At 49.6% G+C, this 15,801-nt stretch overlaps 8 protein-coding genes across 8 annotated transcripts; 4 read left to right on the forward strand and 4 right to left on the reverse strand.

Annotated features, from left to right (window-relative positions):
• Positions 1–61: 61 nt before the first annotated feature.
• On the reverse strand, positions 62–1,819 carry ASPVEDRAFT_132513 (uncharacterized protein; the record flags this gene model as incomplete). Its single annotated transcript, XM_040806923.1, has 8 exons — positions 62–211; positions 273–458; positions 519–732; positions 786–952; positions 1,013–1,291; positions 1,354–1,378; positions 1,443–1,524; positions 1,600–1,819. The coding sequence occupies 8 exons, from the start codon at positions 1,817–1,819 to the stop codon at positions 62–64; spliced, it is 1,323 nt and encodes a 440-aa protein (XP_040668666.1).
• A 441-nt stretch (positions 1,820–2,260) lies between these two features.
• On the forward strand, positions 2,261–3,020 carry rpp1 (ribosomal protein P1). The gene is made up of 3 exons (XM_040812587.1): positions 2,261–2,348; positions 2,527–2,740; positions 2,802–3,020. Exons 1-3 carry the CDS (start codon positions 2,280–2,282, stop codon positions 2,846–2,848), a joined length of 330 nt encoding a protein of 109 aa, XP_040668667.1. The 5' UTR covers positions 2,261–2,279; the 3' UTR covers positions 2,849–3,020.
• A 208-nt stretch (positions 3,021–3,228) lies between these two features.
• Positions 3,229–4,887, reverse strand: ASPVEDRAFT_703013 (PQ-loop repeat-containing protein). Its single transcript, XM_040816067.1, has 5 exons — positions 4,639–4,887; positions 3,960–4,561; positions 3,839–3,888; positions 3,725–3,783; positions 3,229–3,667 (listed from the first exon to the last, which is right to left on the reverse strand). Exons 1-5 carry the CDS (start codon positions 4,726–4,728, stop codon positions 3,521–3,523), a joined length of 948 nt encoding a protein of 315 aa, XP_040668668.1. The 5' UTR covers positions 4,729–4,887; the 3' UTR covers positions 3,229–3,520.
• Positions 4,888–5,158: 271 nt separating this feature from the next.
• ASPVEDRAFT_42429 (transcriptional repressor TCF25 family protein) lies at positions 5,159–7,617 on the reverse strand. Its single transcript, XM_040812588.1, has one exon. It carries the CDS (start codon positions 7,457–7,459, stop codon positions 5,252–5,254), a length of 2,208 nt encoding a protein of 735 aa, XP_040668669.1. The 5' UTR covers positions 7,460–7,617; the 3' UTR covers positions 5,159–5,251.
• Positions 7,618–7,856: 239 nt separating this feature from the next.
• On the forward strand, positions 7,857–10,034 carry ptcF (type 2C protein phosphatase ptcF). The gene is made up of 3 exons (XM_040812589.1): positions 7,857–8,560; positions 8,617–9,621; positions 9,679–10,034. The coding sequence occupies exons 1-3, from the start codon at positions 7,884–7,886 to the stop codon at positions 9,788–9,790; spliced, it is 1,794 nt and encodes a 597-aa protein (XP_040668670.1). The 5' UTR covers positions 7,857–7,883; the 3' UTR covers positions 9,791–10,034.
• Positions 10,035–10,789: 755 nt separating this feature from the next.
• On the forward strand, positions 10,790–11,839 carry ASPVEDRAFT_29449 (uncharacterized protein; the record flags this gene model as incomplete). Its single annotated transcript, XM_040810227.1, has 1 exon — positions 10,790–11,839. One exon carries the CDS (start codon positions 10,790–10,792, stop codon positions 11,837–11,839), a length of 1,050 nt encoding a protein of 349 aa, XP_040668671.1.
• Positions 11,840–11,916: 77 nt separating this feature from the next.
• ASPVEDRAFT_702461 (putative mitochondrial export translocase Oxa2) lies at positions 11,917–13,080 on the reverse strand. The gene has a single exon (XM_040816065.1). It carries the CDS (start codon positions 12,966–12,968, stop codon positions 11,994–11,996), a length of 975 nt encoding a protein of 324 aa, XP_040668672.1. The 5' UTR covers positions 12,969–13,080; the 3' UTR covers positions 11,917–11,993.
• A 206-nt stretch (positions 13,081–13,286) lies between these two features.
• On the forward strand, positions 13,287–15,554 carry ASPVEDRAFT_194217 (alpha-1,2-mannosyltransferase ALG11). The gene is made up of 3 exons (XM_040809154.1): positions 13,287–13,731; positions 13,789–13,924; positions 13,973–15,554. The coding sequence occupies exons 1-3, from the start codon at positions 13,370–13,372 to the stop codon at positions 15,212–15,214; spliced, it is 1,740 nt and encodes a 579-aa protein (XP_040668673.1). The 5' UTR covers positions 13,287–13,369; the 3' UTR covers positions 15,215–15,554.
• Positions 15,555–15,801: the final 247 nt, after the last annotated feature.

Consider the following 15,801-nt stretch of genomic DNA (forward strand, 5'->3'; position numbering starts at 1 on the left):
TGAGCAAGAAGAGGTAGTGGGAAAATAAGAATTAGACGGCCACACAGATGCGTCAAAATAATTACTCTTTCTCCTCTGCTACTGCAGCTCGGAGCTCCCACACCAGATCATAGCATTCTGCTAGCAGTGCGTTCACTCCCCCTTGGCCCTCTGGGATATCGTTGCCAATGTAGAATTTGCCATCGACGCGCATGTTGTCAATTGAATTAAGCTTTCCCAAGTTAGCAAGCGTTGGAGGTTTTGGGTTATCAATGGAGTCACGTATAACCTACCTTCATACTATATGGGTATAGTTCGCGCGAATTGGACACGCCACCAGACTCCTTGACTTCGAATAGACAGCGTCTTAATGTTTGAAGCTGGTTATAAACCGGCAGTAATGCTTCAGAGACAGGTTCCGATGAGATGAGAAGTGCATAGATATATGCGTAGCTTCTCCGAATCAGATACAAGAGAGTCTATATGAAGTTGTATGGTCAGCACTGAGTAGCCAGATAACCGTAAATGAGGCGTCCTACCCGTTGGGCATGAATATCTGCCGGCTTCCCCTCGGCATCGACGAAGTTGCCGTTGACTCTCGCCTCATCAATTCGGTCGAGCTTGCGCTGGTAGACAAACAGGTCTGTCTCGCGGAGAGACCACGCTTGTGTGACGGAGAGTCGGTCTAGTTGATTGCGAATATCTAGTAATCGCTCGTATTGCTCTTGGAATCGCTCGTCGATTTTACCCTCGCTGTTATTGATTAGCCACCATGTGGTTGCAATTTCGGCATGTAGATGACAAACCGCTCCAACACAATCTCCGTCCAGCGCCAACATCGGTGTAGTAACAATTTCACATCTTCTTGATTTTCAAAGGGCGTTCCATTTGAGTCCACGAGGTTACCGTCCTTCATTGAATCTTCAATCTTCTTCAGTTGGTCTCGAAGCCCGCTTACTTCCTTGGCAGAGAACTTTACCCCGGCACCACTATCAGTATATTGCTTCATGTCGAGAAAAGATGCGTAACGAACCTTTGAGCGAGTATTCACAGCTGACGTTGACCGGAGAACAGATACGAGCGTTTCGTGTGTTGAAGCCAGTTCGGGGCTTAATTTCGATAGTTCTTTCTGCAGTTTCTGTAGTTTGATTTGGCACTTTTCTAGGCGGCTTTCGAGCAGTATCAACATGGCCGGCGAATGAGCTTCTTTGCCACGGTCTAAAGTTTCGCGCATATCTGTGAGTGTCGTTGTGATCGAACTCAGGTCTTTTGCACTGTAAAACCCGGCTTCTTCCAGGTGGTCTAGAAGTCGCTACAAATCAGTCAGCACCATTCGTTGAAGCGCGCGGAAGAAGAGGGATTTATGGGACGTACCTGCACTGTAGCAGCAAGGGAATATCTATAAAGCGATAGAGATAATATGTTAGCTCCAGGCCATTCGAATGAACCGGGAGTGCACTCACACTGCGGGAGCCTCATTGTTCCTCCCAACCGTCAAGAAGAGAAGCGAGATTAGTTGGAAACAGTCATCTAGAACAAAGTCCACTGGATAATACCAAATGACACATAGTTAGCACAGTGGTCACAGCTCATCTTCTTCACGGTTATGTTTCTACTAACAGCGATTATGTGCCAGGCGACGGTTTTGATCTTTCCGAACGGCATTGAGCTTTTCGACCTCTGCAGTCACTTGGTCGTAGAGCGGAAGGACATCGCGAGACCTTATATACGAAGATTTGTCTTGTTTTAGTAGATAAAGCGCATCGCGAATTCGAAGTACGGATTCGAGGATCGGTTGCTCTTTCGGATCAAGCGGGGTTTGGATAGCGGGGGATTCCATCACGGTCGCAGGAGTCGGGAATATAGAGAGCGAAGCAGAGGATGGGAGGTCGGGGGTTACAAATTAGTGGTAGAGATCGACTTGGGTTAACGAGAAAAAAAGAAAAGCAGCGATCATGCACATGCTCCAGAGATGCGGTAGCAAACGGTACTCTCTATAGAGCAGCAGCCCACCTATTGTGACCTATGATGTCGTATCTTCCGAATGCGGATTAGTTTCGAGGTCACGGGAGAAGCATGAGGTCACGGGACATGGAGAAAGAGCTAAGCCCCAAATGGATAGCCCTAAGCGAGGGCTTTTTGCTCGCCGCCAAACACACAATTTCCGCGCTGGGTCTGGCTATTCGTTGACTCCCGTCCGACTTCTTCAAAGCCAGTCGTTGATAAAAAAAGGTCTTCCCGTCCTTTTCTCTTCTCTCCCCCATCCCTCTCGACCAGTCCAACGACAACCATCGACCACCATGTCTAACGCCGAGCTCGCTTGCTCTTACGCCTCTCTCATCCTTGCGGATGAAGGCATTGAGATCACCGTATGTATTCCCTCGTTTATACCCCTCGGCCCCGAGGACGATGATGGGATTTTTGGAAGGTTGGGAATATCGCGAGTAGCGAAGGGGAATGGAATAGAGAGCTCGAAAATGAAATTGGTCATCTGGGGGTCGCAATATCGGACGTGAAACGGAGGGCTGATTGTTCTGGAATTTATAGGCCGACAAGATCCAAACTCTTCTCTCTGCCGCCAAGGTGCAGGAGGTTGAGCCCATCTGGACTTCCATCTTCGCCAAGGCTCTCGAGGGCAAGGACATCAAGGACCTTCTGACCAACGTCGGTTCCGCTGGTGCTGCTGCTCCCGCTGCTGCCGGTGGTGCTGCCGCCGCTGGTGGTGACGCCGCTCCCGCTGCTGAGGAGAAGAAGGAAGAAGGTAAACAGCGACCCAGAATCTGGAAACCCGAATCAGTTCGAATATTGACCAATTGCTACAGAGAAGGAGGAGTCCGACGAGGACATGGGCTTCGGTCTCTTCGACTAAACGTCTCGAAACAACTCCGTTCGGCTTCCCGTTTATTTTTCCTTTTACTTTTCCTCACCTCGCTTCTTTCCGACCTCGCTTCTTCCATCCTCTTATATCTCTCTGTACCCGATACACCGCAATCCCCACGAAGATCAAAAAAGGGAAAAAGCAAAAAAGAAAAATCTACGGACGAGGACATCCTTTTGGACTGGGCGCTATGCTTGCATTTGCATGATGGACTCTGTCATGACAGAGGTACTGGACCGGATGACGCTAGGATTTCGGCTGTGGGGAACACAATGGTGAATGGACAGGCAGCATGTATGGTAGTCCGAAGGCGAGGTCTATTTGGCCGCCTAAGGTTCTCTATCTGATATATGTTGATCAGTTACTTTTGATTCTTTTGGAGCTTAGGTGCCCAGCTCTTATGCGATGTCTGTCATGCGACCATGAACAAAAGGTTTCCGTCTGCATTAGGTCTTTGGGATCGTTGAGATTCCATGCGTAAAATACACCGTAGCTCCAAGTAGTCCCAAATGATTCTGTAGTACATTCATGCAAAGTAGAGATAATAAATTTTATAACGCTAACGCCAGGCCAGAATGAGCAAAGCCAATTCGCTTTTCTTTTGAACGCCACGCCCCGAATGAATATACGAGCAAACATGCCCAAAAACATGGAACCGCAAAATCAAGCAACTGCTGCGTCGGAATCCTCAATCGCGTACATCCGGAACTGCGCAAAAATCGTAACATCCTCAACCATTGTACCCAGGGAGCCAATAAGCCAAGGCAAGTTCGTAATGAAATAGCTCTTCTCGGTAGAGTGACAAAGAATCTATATAACGTATTAGTCGGAAAACCACAAGTTGTAGAGAGAAAAATGCGAACTCACCCCAGCACCATAAGTCAAGTTTCCCAAAAGCGACAAAATGAAAAACAAAAGTGATAGTCCTATTATGGTGTTAACTGGCGTTTTTTGAACAATTCACGCGAGAATATATCTCACCTTCGCAGGACTTATCACAATAATTCTTATAAATCTGGGGAAGCCGTGCCCTGAAATTTGTTAGTAGACCATAAATAAGAAAGAACAAAAAGCATTGGACATAATGCGAACACAAACATACCCAAGGTAACAGACCGCGCTGATATACCCCAAAACCTGCGCTCCAGGCGCCATGTCGACGCCTCCATTTCCACTATCGGGCGAGGCAGGCTTCCACACGCCAGTCTGCCACGCAACAGTCCATCCTGCCATTCCAATGACACAGATAGCCAGTACGCTGTTTATATTCTTCATCACTGCGCCTTTCCCAAACCTGTTCTCCTCAACCAGTTTGGCAAGCGTATCATCTGGGCTTTGCCCTTGGTCGTTAGCGGTGGCATTATAGGACGCACGAGAACCTCTCCGCCGGCGACCACCCTCAGGAAGTGAATCACTGAATCTCCGTCCTAGCAGTGGGGTTGTGGGTTCAGGCGTGGCGAACGAAGAATTGCGAGCGCGCAACGCCTCAGCGCGCGCATTTCGAGCGCGATAGTAGAGACATTGGCCGATGAGAACGCCATCTGCGAGACAAAAGTAGACCGCGATTGCGATGATGACGGGGACCAGGCCGGCCCAGGTGCTGCCGGCGAGGTTTGTGACGTCGCCAACGAACCAGACGAAGAGGAAGAGGAGGGAGATGGCTTCTGCGTTGCCGTTGCGGTAATTTTCAATCAACTGGGGGACCTGTTCAAGGTTAGAGACCGATTTGGTTCTTGATTTTGAAAATGGACGGTATGTTAGTCCCAGAGAAATGGGCGTACCAGCAGAAAAATCCAACAGGTTAACGAGATCGAGCCGAGAAGGCCTGATGCGGCTTCTCGCGTGGTCAACGGGACGGATTCCCCTGCCATCGTTTCAGGTGGTAGGGTCGGTAGGCACTCGGATTATACGGGTGTCGAAAGCATGGACTGAAAGCAGGCGTGGGAGCGCAGAAATTTCGTGGAAAGTGGAAAGATGAAACCTGAAAGAGCAGATCCTGAAGCTTCTCCAAAGCTAATTGCGGGGTGGATCCGCTGGGATTTGACTAAGCTGGGGGCTCAAAGAACCTTTGTCTCCCTCTTGGGCTTCAGGCAAGATTCCTCCATGGTAGGGATTTATATACAACTTATGCATACTTATAGCGACCTGTGGCACTTGGAATCCCTCAATCAAGGTGCATAGAAATGACCGATGTATATGCAGCCGTCTGTTGGAGACATTTCAACGGCCCTTGGAGCCAATCGGCTCAGCGATAATTCTGCGACTTGCAAACAAATCCCCCAACAGTGCTTACGATTGGACGCTTTATTGAAGGACTTCCATCAATTTCCTCAATACTATTTGGAGATAATATTCTTTCCATCTATTTTTAGATAAATCCTATCCGCACGGGTATCATTCCTCCTCATCTTCCGCCCGTAAGAATTCCAGCTCCTCTCGCAGTAAATCTACAACCATAGGGCCTAACGCTTCGCGAATTGCACCATCCAGTAGGGCCTGCCGGGCAGAACTTGGCTCAATCTCATTCAGTGCGTCGGCGTAGTCATGTAGTGGAGAGTAGTCGACTTCGAGATCCCAGTTCCCCCGATCCACGCCATACTGGCGAATAAATCCCTCGAGGCTCTGCAGACCATCTCCAAGGAGCCAATGCTCGAGTACAATTTGGCCTTCAGGGCCGGATGGTGGAAGTGCTTGTTCTCCTCTTCCTGTCCCTTCATCCGAAGAGCCATCCTCTCCAGCTTCCTCCTCGCCATTGGCCCGGAAACGGGGGAAATGAAGCGCGCCGTTGTTGAGCTGGTCTAAAAGGTTACGAAGCCATTGAGGCCTACCACCCTCTGGTACTTGCGACAGATAAGATGGCGTTGGATCAGACTGCTGCCGAAACGCTTCCGACTCGTACGGGGGGAGAGGATCAGAAGCGGAGATTCGCCCAGAGACGAATCGGGTGGGTAAGTGTGTTGTAACGCGCGGAACGTCCGAGAGTACCACATGGCGAGCGATATCCAAAGTAATCTCTGGCGGCTCGATAGGCTCATCTCCTTCAGGTAGCGTATCTGCCACCTCAACAAGAAGAGAAACGACCTCGGGGGTATTCCAAAGATCCTTGGTCCGCACAATATAAAGTTCTGTGAACAGTTCGTGGCCGGCAGTTGGGGGAAGTTTACCCCAAATTCGCTTCGGCATCGGTTGGATATCGAGCTCCTGCGCCATCTTGCAGAATACCCATGGATACCGAGACATTGCTAAACGCATCTGCTCTCGACACTCCTTAGGCTTGTTTAGTCGTAGATATGCCAGTGCTAGGGAGCACTGAATGTTGGGGAGGTATTCCCACTCCTTGGAAAGTCTAGTTTGCGTGCATAAATCAATGAAATGTGACCACTCTCTGCCGCGCAGCGCCAAATTGTCGACCATAAGCCTCATGCAGTAAGGATCCTTTGGATCCAAACTCAGTAACAGCTTAGCCCATTCATATGCTGTTCTCCAGGTTCCCTTCATGCCTAGGTTGGCAATATATCTCCAGCCGACAAGCCATAGCTCGCGATTTTCTGAATACGTAAAGTTAAGCTGAGCCCGGCCTTCTTTAAGTCGATTTCCGAACGATGAGTGAACGGACCGACCAAAGTTGAAGAGAGCTCGCTCGAGGAGATCGGCAGATACAGCATGGTCACCTTGATGTTTTGCTATCTCCGATACCTGAAGAAGAGTTGAAATGTGGTAAGGGTTGTACTGGAGAAGCTGGATCATCCTTTGCGGATCCATTGACTCCACGCAGAGGTCGAACTGCCTTTGAACGTCTTGGTACGCAGTATTATGAAGGAATTTGTAGATAGCTGCGCCGTTTGCGAGAGATTCTGTCAACTCCATCCCAAGACCGCCGCTGGGGGCACGCGGCCATTCATCTTTGCCTTGGAACAAAATGTTACGCCGTTGTGTAACACCAGCTAGACTTTGGCCCCTACTTGCTGGGCTGTATCTGCCCGTCAATGCACGACCCAGATCTATAGTTTCTCGAGCCCGGTCTCGCCTACGACCCGACCCCGAGTCTGCCTGATCGAAGTTCTCCAACACAACATTGCCGAACAATTTTCGCATCTCATTCGTCGCATTCAGCGACTTAGAATCAATGTGCAAAAAGTCCTCTGGTCTCTTTGGGAAAGAGTCATCAAGGGTACGCTCGGGTGTTTCGATCGCGGTTTCTCCTTTCGACTTTACATCCAGCTCCTTCAATACTCGGTCAATCTCGTCTAGGTCCTTGTCATTGGATTCCTCTTCTGTAGGTCCCTGCTTCGCCGTATTCTTCTTCTTCTTGCTCTTTCCCTTCTTCTTTTTCTTCTTCCCTGAGTCCGTCGTTGCTGAAGGCGTTACTTCCTGTGTCGATGGAGCTACCGGGGCGGCCACCTCGCTCTCTGACTGCTGTTCGTCAATGTCATCCTCCTCTTCGTCGTTCGCTGCATTCAAAAGATCAAACGCATTTAGCTTCGGCTTTGATGGTCTCGATACTGGCTCGTCGTCTTCGCTGGAATCTTGGGGTTCTTGTTCTGCTTGCTGCAATTCTTGTTCACGCAGCTTTTGCAGCTTGCGAATCGCACGGGAGGACATTCAGGATAATCCGCGGAGTTATAGGGTTTGACGGTCTCCAATCTGAGAATATAGATACGGAATATTAGATGTCGCCTCTTGGGGTTAGAATCTGCAACACAGGCTTGGAAATCTCAGGAATAAACTTGGGTAGAGAATCTTTAATTTGTAACTGCGGGGATGACGAAAGTGGACGGCGACCCAATTGGGTTTAGTGCGGAGTACCTCAAATCTATAATATTGATACCGTATCTGCGTATCTGCCGTATTTTATACACCGCCTCACTGGCGTTGCCGACACTGATGACTACCTCGATGCCTGGGGCAGCGACAGGACTCCCGACACCGAGCCTCGTCCGCCTCCTCTTTATACATCGTCCTTCACGACCTAGAGTTGGTGGGAGTCTCGGTTTTTTCTGTTCTTCTGCCCCATATTGCTGGCTCAATGCGTCGTGCAGCTATTCAAGCGTTCCGTACTGCTCGTCGTGCGCCAGTATGGCGGGTTGCCGGTAGGAAACCGCCCGGTATATCGTTCACAAGCAGCCAGTCTCTCAACCTCCGGCCCTACTCCTCGGTCAAACATCCTGCCTTCCTTTCCGCTTCTCTTCAGTCCTCGATGCATCTTCGAACCTTTTCTGTCGCAGTAATTTCGACAGTAGTCGCTTCCGGAGCCTGGTACGCTTATCAGGGCGACAGTTCCCAAACACCAGCAGCCGCGGGTACGTCGTCCTCTCAGTTCCGGTTGTTTACGACAACCGCACAAGCCGAACAGCCCACAGAGCCAACGCGCCGTGCTCTTCTAGTGGATAACGACCAATTCTATACCGCGACGCTCTCTGGCGAGCAGCCATTGCAAAAGAACACTGACGACTCTGACCGCCGACTTCTAGAAATGCTCACGCCCGAGCAAGCGACGCAGAAGCTGAGGAAGAACGAAGAGTCATACTTGGTGAATCGTGGAAAGGGAGTTGTTCGCTATGATGTCGTCCAGGTACCAAGCAATTCTCCCATCGAAGACGACCATGCGGAGAAGATAGTCGAAGTACCTGCTTCAACGGTTGCGGCCAACGAAGGCCAATCCAGTAGCGACTGGATGTTTTGGGCAGTGTTCGATGGCCATTCGTACGTTTCCAGCTCATTAAGTTATCCTGTACCCCTACTGACTAGCACGTTGATAGTGGTTGGACAACATCTGCCAAGTTGCGTAACGTTCTCATTTCATACGTTGCTCGGGAGCTGAACAGTACATACAAATCTGCCTCCTCCGACCCCTCGCTCGTTTTACCGTCCTCCGCAGCTGTTGATGCCGCCATCAAGCAAGGATTTGTTCGTTTAGATAACGATATTGTCCACAGCAGCGTCGACCAGGTCTTCAAGTCCAACTCGCGCCGCGCTGCAGCCGAATTGCTCGCCCCCGCTCTTTCCGGCTCTTGTGCTCTCCTTGCCTTCTACGACTCGCAGAGTAAAGACCTGAAAGTCGCATGTGCAGGGGATTCTCGGGCCGTTTTAGGCCGTCGCGGTGAGAATGGGAAGTGGTCAGCAACTCCACTCTCAGAAGATCAGACAGGTGGCACACCCTCTGAAATGAAGAGGTTGCGCGAAGAACACCCGGGAGAGCCTAATGTGGTACGGAACGGACGAATTCTGGGCCAGCTGGAGCCTTCTCGTTCCTTCGGCGATGCCTTCTACAAGTGGTCCAAGCAGACTCAAGACAAAATCAAGCGACAGTTCTTTGGCCGCACCCCCCACCCCCTTCTGAAGACACCACCCTATGTCACCGCCGAGCCTGTGATCACAACAACCAAGGTTGAACCTAGTCAAGGTGATTTCGTTGTGCTCGCAACCGACGGGCTCTGGGAGATGTTAAGCAACGAAGAAGTAGTTGGTTTAGTTGGTCAGTGGATCGAGGAGCAACAAGCCGGATCCGGCAACAAGAGTTGGGTACGGAGTCTGTTCGGCTCCCAAACCCAGCTGCCCGTCGAAACACCACAGGAGACGACTTCGGATGGCCAGCGCCGCCCCATCCGTCAGCAGCAGTACGATATCCCAGGCGCTGCCAACCGCTTCGTCGTCGAAGATAAGAATGCAGCCACCCATCTCGTCCGCAACGCCATGGGTGGAAAGGATAAGGACATGCTCTGCGCTTTGCTAACCCTTCCAAGCCCCTATTCCCGAAGATACCGGTAAGATCACCCCGATTCTCTAATAATCATGGGTGATATGTTTTAACCAAATGACAGCGATGACGTAACCGTCGAAGTTATCTTCTTCGGCGACAGTACCGACAGCCGTACGGTCTCAGTCAACGAAGAAGCTAGTGCATCCGAAGAGAATGTGAAGGCTAAACTCTAAGCAACCTAATACCCAGATCTATTTCAAAGACTTACTGTCACTACCTTGGTCCCTCTTCTGTCTCCTTTCTCTAGAAAGAATTTCAGAATTCGGTAACTTTGAGACGCGGTTCAGTCGGCTCAGTTGGGTAAAGTCTCACGGCGTTTTCCTTGGGGTTGAACAATTATATTTACACATCTGCTGTTTGTTATGATGGGCCATTTAGCTAGCCAAGTTAAATTTTCATTCGTTTCTATCCTCCAAAACGGAAAACATAAAAGTAAAGCAAGAATTCTAATTTGCCAGGTTAGTGAGTGAGTTTCTGTTCACTCATATCACGTGAGTCATAGCAAGGTGACTACCACGTGAGTTGCCATGCCCTGAATCATAACAGATTCCCTGAAAGATAGAATCACTCTCTACTCTTTCTCTCTATAGCTTAGCAGGAACAAGTAGGTGTTGTATACAGAGGGATTCCTTTCATGCCATGACATAGAAAGTACAGATATGGCTAGATTCATGTACTCCATTTAAGATGCAATTTATGATGTTTTTGAATAAATAAGTAGAACTTTCTGTTTTATGCTACTGAATAATTGTATCAGGATAAACAGAGCGAGGCGCCATTTTCAAGCAGGAAATACAATGCACTCCCCTCTTTTCATATCTTCTCACCATCGAGCTAGCCTCCCCTCCCAGTACAGTCACAAATCCCTCTGCTTTCCTTCCCACCTTTCCATTAGACGTCTTTTGGTTTGGTACTATCCTTTCTGCACAGACATCTTGTTGGATTTGTTGGTGTTAAATTGTTTGCCGTTCGAATTCCATTTGGCGAGGCTCAAGTGAAAGCTTCGGATACTTGTGTTGTCGTTTGCCGAGCTTGGAGTGACAGGCGTTTCATCGGAAACTGAGGTGTTGTGGCTTGCATCCGAAATAAGGGTATCATCTTTGAGGGTATGTCGCGACATCGTAACCCCGTGTTATTGTGGTATGCAACTGACCAAGCTTCAGCTGCCCACCATGTCCTTCTCAAACCACCGCAACGAGGAAATCAACGAGACCGACGAGGAGCTAGAGGCTGGCGAGCAAGAGATCGATTACGAAGGAACACTCGATGTGACCATCCATCAAATGAATTGCTTGTTGGACGAAGTCACAGGCTTCAGCGTCCGCAGAAACGGTGACGGCGATGTTATTCCCGGTTCAATGAGTACTTTCGAGGCCGATCAAGAATCAATTGATAGAGCCGTTGAAACAGCCACCAGTGCCACTGGGGCCAACAGAAGGCGCCGTCGTCTGCCACCTGTTAGACCTCCACGTTCACCCCGACCAATCCACACTTGGGACGAACTGGTGCAAATGCTTCCGGTTTCTCCCATTGAAAGAGAGCGCCAAGCTGCGGAAATACCTTCGGCACGCGACCCAGATAGCGGGCCAGACCCGTCAACCAGTCCTAGCGCTTGGGAACCGTACATCGAGTATTTTCTCTGGACATGCCGTGGGAACGTGCCATTGATCACCGATCACTTGCAGGCCATCTTTGGCTTCAACCCTCCTATTGACGAAACCGCTGTTGCGGCAAGGCTTGGTGGAGTTCACGCGTACAGACAGATGACCTTTTTGCGCAAGTATCTCCCTGGTGAGACCCACTCCTTGCAGCGAGCAGAGGCCCGGGGGGTAATCTACGAAGCCAATATATCACACCCTGATGTCCGCATGGGATCCCAGGACTTAGAGCTGAGGCAGTTAGACTCGGGACATCCGGAATATGTTCAGCCCATCCTGCCTTGCTGGGCGCCACGCAGTTGGAACAGAGAGGATGATGCTTTTGCTGCCTTGTATTTGGGTGAGCATCCGGCCGTGTTTCAACGCGAATACAGCTGGACACTTTCGGACATTCCTAGCATTGAGTTTATCAGTATTAGAATGGCTCAGATCCCACACTTGAATCTCAGTTGGGCGGAATTGCAGGCGGCGAAGGATCGTCGTGACTTTTATGTCACAACATTCCCAGATAACTTTCCAAACGAGAACCGGGCTCCGATTCCAGCAGAATGGAATTTCTTCTAAATTATTTTCCCGTTCGACTCAATTTTCTCTTTTTACTGTTAAGACCGTTAAATATCTGGCTTCGCCCATGTCATTTTCTTGGCGTTTTCACATATCGGGCATGCTTTCATGTTTTCTTATCTCCATAGTCGCGCGGTTCGGATTGGATCATTTATCAGTTCTGTACTTTTGTCCTTGCGGAGGATATTCCGACGGAAACCGGTCTCCAAGGCTTCAATGATGGGGTGGGAAACATGTATTTCTGAAGAAGAAATGTTTGCAAGGTCGCAACATTTGTGCTGGTAATCCAATAAACCATAAGAGCTGTGGGCATTCCATAAAAGTAAGATGCCACGCCGACGTTAAGAGCGAGAGCCTGGATAAATAATCGAAGCCCCTTATTAGAAAGGTGCTTCACCATCTCCATACGCGGTAGATCGGCAATTTCTTTCATCTTCGGCGCCTTCCAGCCGGCACGGACATTAGCCAGAATAGACACCGTCAGTACTGCTGGGAGGATACCCGTCGGGTCGCCCGCTAATAAGTCTGGGAACCAGAGGGCACCTTCTGTTGCAAGAGATGGCTCAACAGTGAGATGAAGCGCGCTGGATTCTGATGAACACGACGGTTCAAGCCGTGAGAGGAGGTACGGGACCAGCCCCGTGTTAATCCCACTCATAGCCCTAATACTTTCCATGACAGCAATCCAAACAGGCATTTGAAGGAAGTTTGCGGGCCTCCAGAACCGGTATACGCCCCAGCGTTGGCGGAGGGTTTTATGCTGCTCTTTGAGATTCCTCGTAACCATAGATGCAACTTGAGGCGGGAGAAGACCCTGAGAACTGGGACCCCGCGCAAGTCGTTGCTGATGGTGCTGTCGCCAAGCCGTGAGTATCGGAGACAGATCTGAATCTTTACGAGCTTGAACTTTTGTAAAAATCTGTAGCGGCAATGCCACAGTCATTCGAACCAGAAAGGCAGTCAATGGGAGAGACAGAACCCATGGCAGATGGCTGACAGAGTGTACGCCATGGACGAAAGCCGACGTGCCATCTAACACTTCGTTTATGAATGGAGCAGGTCTCGTCTGGTGGAAGCCGCGAACCTGCTGGAAATGCACGGTCCGAGGGAGACGATGGCAGGCCCTCATTTCAACTGCTTCTTTTTTTATGTTGACCCTTTTAACGAAGAACAAGATATAATACAAAAACGAAAGGAAAAAAGAACAAGAATGCAGATAATACTCGTACAATACTTTCACATAGGGGGTAAACAACACAAAGAAATTCTACGGCAGAATGATCCCGACTTGAGGCTATCGGGTGAGGTCCATCACGTGGGCGGTCATGAAGCTATACGCAAACCTGGCCCCACTGGAGGGGAACGTATCGTACCGTACCGTACCATACACAGCCACCTTGTTATCGATAAGCAGCGAAAAGACCAGAGAAGCAAACATCCAACAATAGTCAACTCTGACACCAATCATCTCGCCTAGAAGACGTCGCAACCATCGTCGCTAGCTAGTATGCTTCCAACTGATGCTAAATCATGATGCTGTTTTTCCTCAAGTTTCTGATCTCCGTGATCGCTCTTCTTGCCGCCTGCGTTCTTCTTCCCCAGTTCTCCCTTGGGCTACTCCGAGTTGTGCTCCGCGGCGTGGGCTGGGTGATCCAAAAGAGAACTCAGGCTCGCAGAGAGGCCATCCTAGCTCGTGTCCGAGTGGACGAGGAGGGACTGCTCGCAAAACAACCAAAGACAGCTTCTACCAGTGCCACATCAGCGGAGGATGAGGATTGGGAGAAGGTCGACACCTCCACTTCGGGTGACAGCTCCGGGAGAGTTAGTCAGAGCTCCCAGCAATCGGGGAAAGAAGAATGGGCTGGAATCATAGGCTTCTTTCATCCTTTTTGGTATTTTCTCTTTCCTGTTAGTAATTGAGCATGCAAAGCTGACCTACTCGATTCAAGCAATGCCGGAGGGGGTGGAGAACGTGTCCTTTGGGAGGCTGTCAGAGCTACGCAAAGACGATGGCCGAAGGCTGTCTGTGCTATTTATACTGGCGATCTTGAAGTCACTAAATCTGCTATGCTAGAGAGGGTTCAAGTACGTCCTGATTTCGTCATTTCATTCAAGGTTTCTAACATGTAACAGACCCGGTTTAACATCCAACTTCACGCTCCGACGGTTGAGCTACTCTATTTGACAACTCGCAAGTATGTCCAAAGCAGCATGTATCCGTACATGACTCTTCTGGGTCAATCTCTCGGCTCGTTGATAGTAGGATATGACGCCTTCACGCTCCTCGTGCCGGACATTTTTGTGGACACCATGGGCTATGCCTTTGCCGTGGCATTTTGCAAGCTTCTCTTCCCAACAGTTCCAACAGGCGCTTATGTGCACTACCCCACCATTTCCACCGATATGCTCCAGTCCTTGGACGACAAAACCGGCCTTAAAGGTGTCAATGCCGGTGCTGGAACGGGACTTAAAGGCACCCTGAAACGAAAATACTGGCTCGCCTTTGCGCGTCTCTATGGCTGGGTTGGCAGCCACGTCGACGTGGTCATGTGCAATTCTTCGTGGACATCAGCCCACGTCCGGTCCATTTGGGGACCGTCACGACATAATCCGTTAAATTCATCACAAACCATCAAATACAAGGACCCAGTTGTCGTCTTCCCGCCGACCGCTGTTTCAGACATCCAGTCCACAATACCAGTCACCCTTGAGACCGAAAGATCCCGCACTCCAACACTCCTATACATTGCCCAATTCCGTCCAGAGAAGAACCACCCTCACGTCCTCCGCTCATTCGCTCGCTTCCTCGAACGCTATAACAGTACTCAGTCCGACACGTCAAGCACCACCGAAGAACCCCAGCTCATCCTCATCGGCAACGTCCGCCCGTCCAGCCCCGACGAAACCCACATCTACAACCTCCGCCTCCTAGCCCACGAACTCCGCATCCGCAACAACACCACATTCCTCTGCGATGCCTCCTGGCCCACCATCCTCTCCCACCTTGCGTCGTCCTCAATCGGAGTCAACGCCATGTGGAACGAACACTTCGGTATCTGCGTCGTCGAGTACCAAGCCGCAGGTCTAATCGCCGTTGTCCACGACTCCGGCGGTCCACGCGAGGACATCGTCGTTGATCTTCCTGAAGCCGATACCGCTCCAGTCACAGCTATTGGGGGCAGAGCAACCGGTTTCCGCGCCACGACCGAAGAAGAATTCGCCGATGCATTCGAGAAGGCTCTCTCACTTAGTTCCGAGGAAAAGGTTGCGATGCGACTGAGAGCACAACAGTCCGCGTTGAGGTTTACGGAAGAGGAGTTTTCTCGGAAGTGGGTGGGTGAAATTGGAAAGTTGGTTGGGATGGTTCCTACTTGAAACTTGAAGTATTTTGTAAAGCTGTAGCAATTTGAAAGACGTTTTTTTCTTGTTTGGTTTCATTCTCTTTTTAAGTACATCATCGCCCACTACTGGTATTTGCGATGTGGTAGTTTGATGCCTTGCCGGAATTTCGAGAATGGTCTGCTAATTTTATTATAACCTGTTACATCGTAATGCACCAAGATTTGCGATGCTGTTGCTTAATTTAATAATGGGGCAATTATCTTTTATATTATGTTGTGTTTGTTCGGAGCATGTTCCTTATATATATCTCCCCCTAGAGGATTTGAAAAAGGTCCTTATTGCTAACAATACGAGACACCTGATCGTTAAATACTACTGCTTCTAACTTGTTACGTGCAATTGGTTGCTACTTGCATGTCTAATATATATGCGAGAGACAAGTCATACCTCAGAAGTACAATACACACTAAACAGTGTATACTACGACAACCAAGCAGATCCGAATAAGTAACCATAGAACCAGGTAAAATATGGGCTACCAAATTTGATATCATAGAAATGGAACGATAAACAAAAGCAATCAAAACCAACAGTCCTATCAGGGTATCCAAATAGCCCCT

This window comes from Aspergillus versicolor (genome assembly GCF_001890125.1).
Source record: "Aspergillus versicolor CBS 583.65 unplaced genomic scaffold ASPVEscaffold_5, whole genome shotgun sequence".
Taxonomy (NCBI): domain Eukaryota; kingdom Fungi; phylum Ascomycota; class Eurotiomycetes; order Eurotiales; family Aspergillaceae; genus Aspergillus; species Aspergillus versicolor.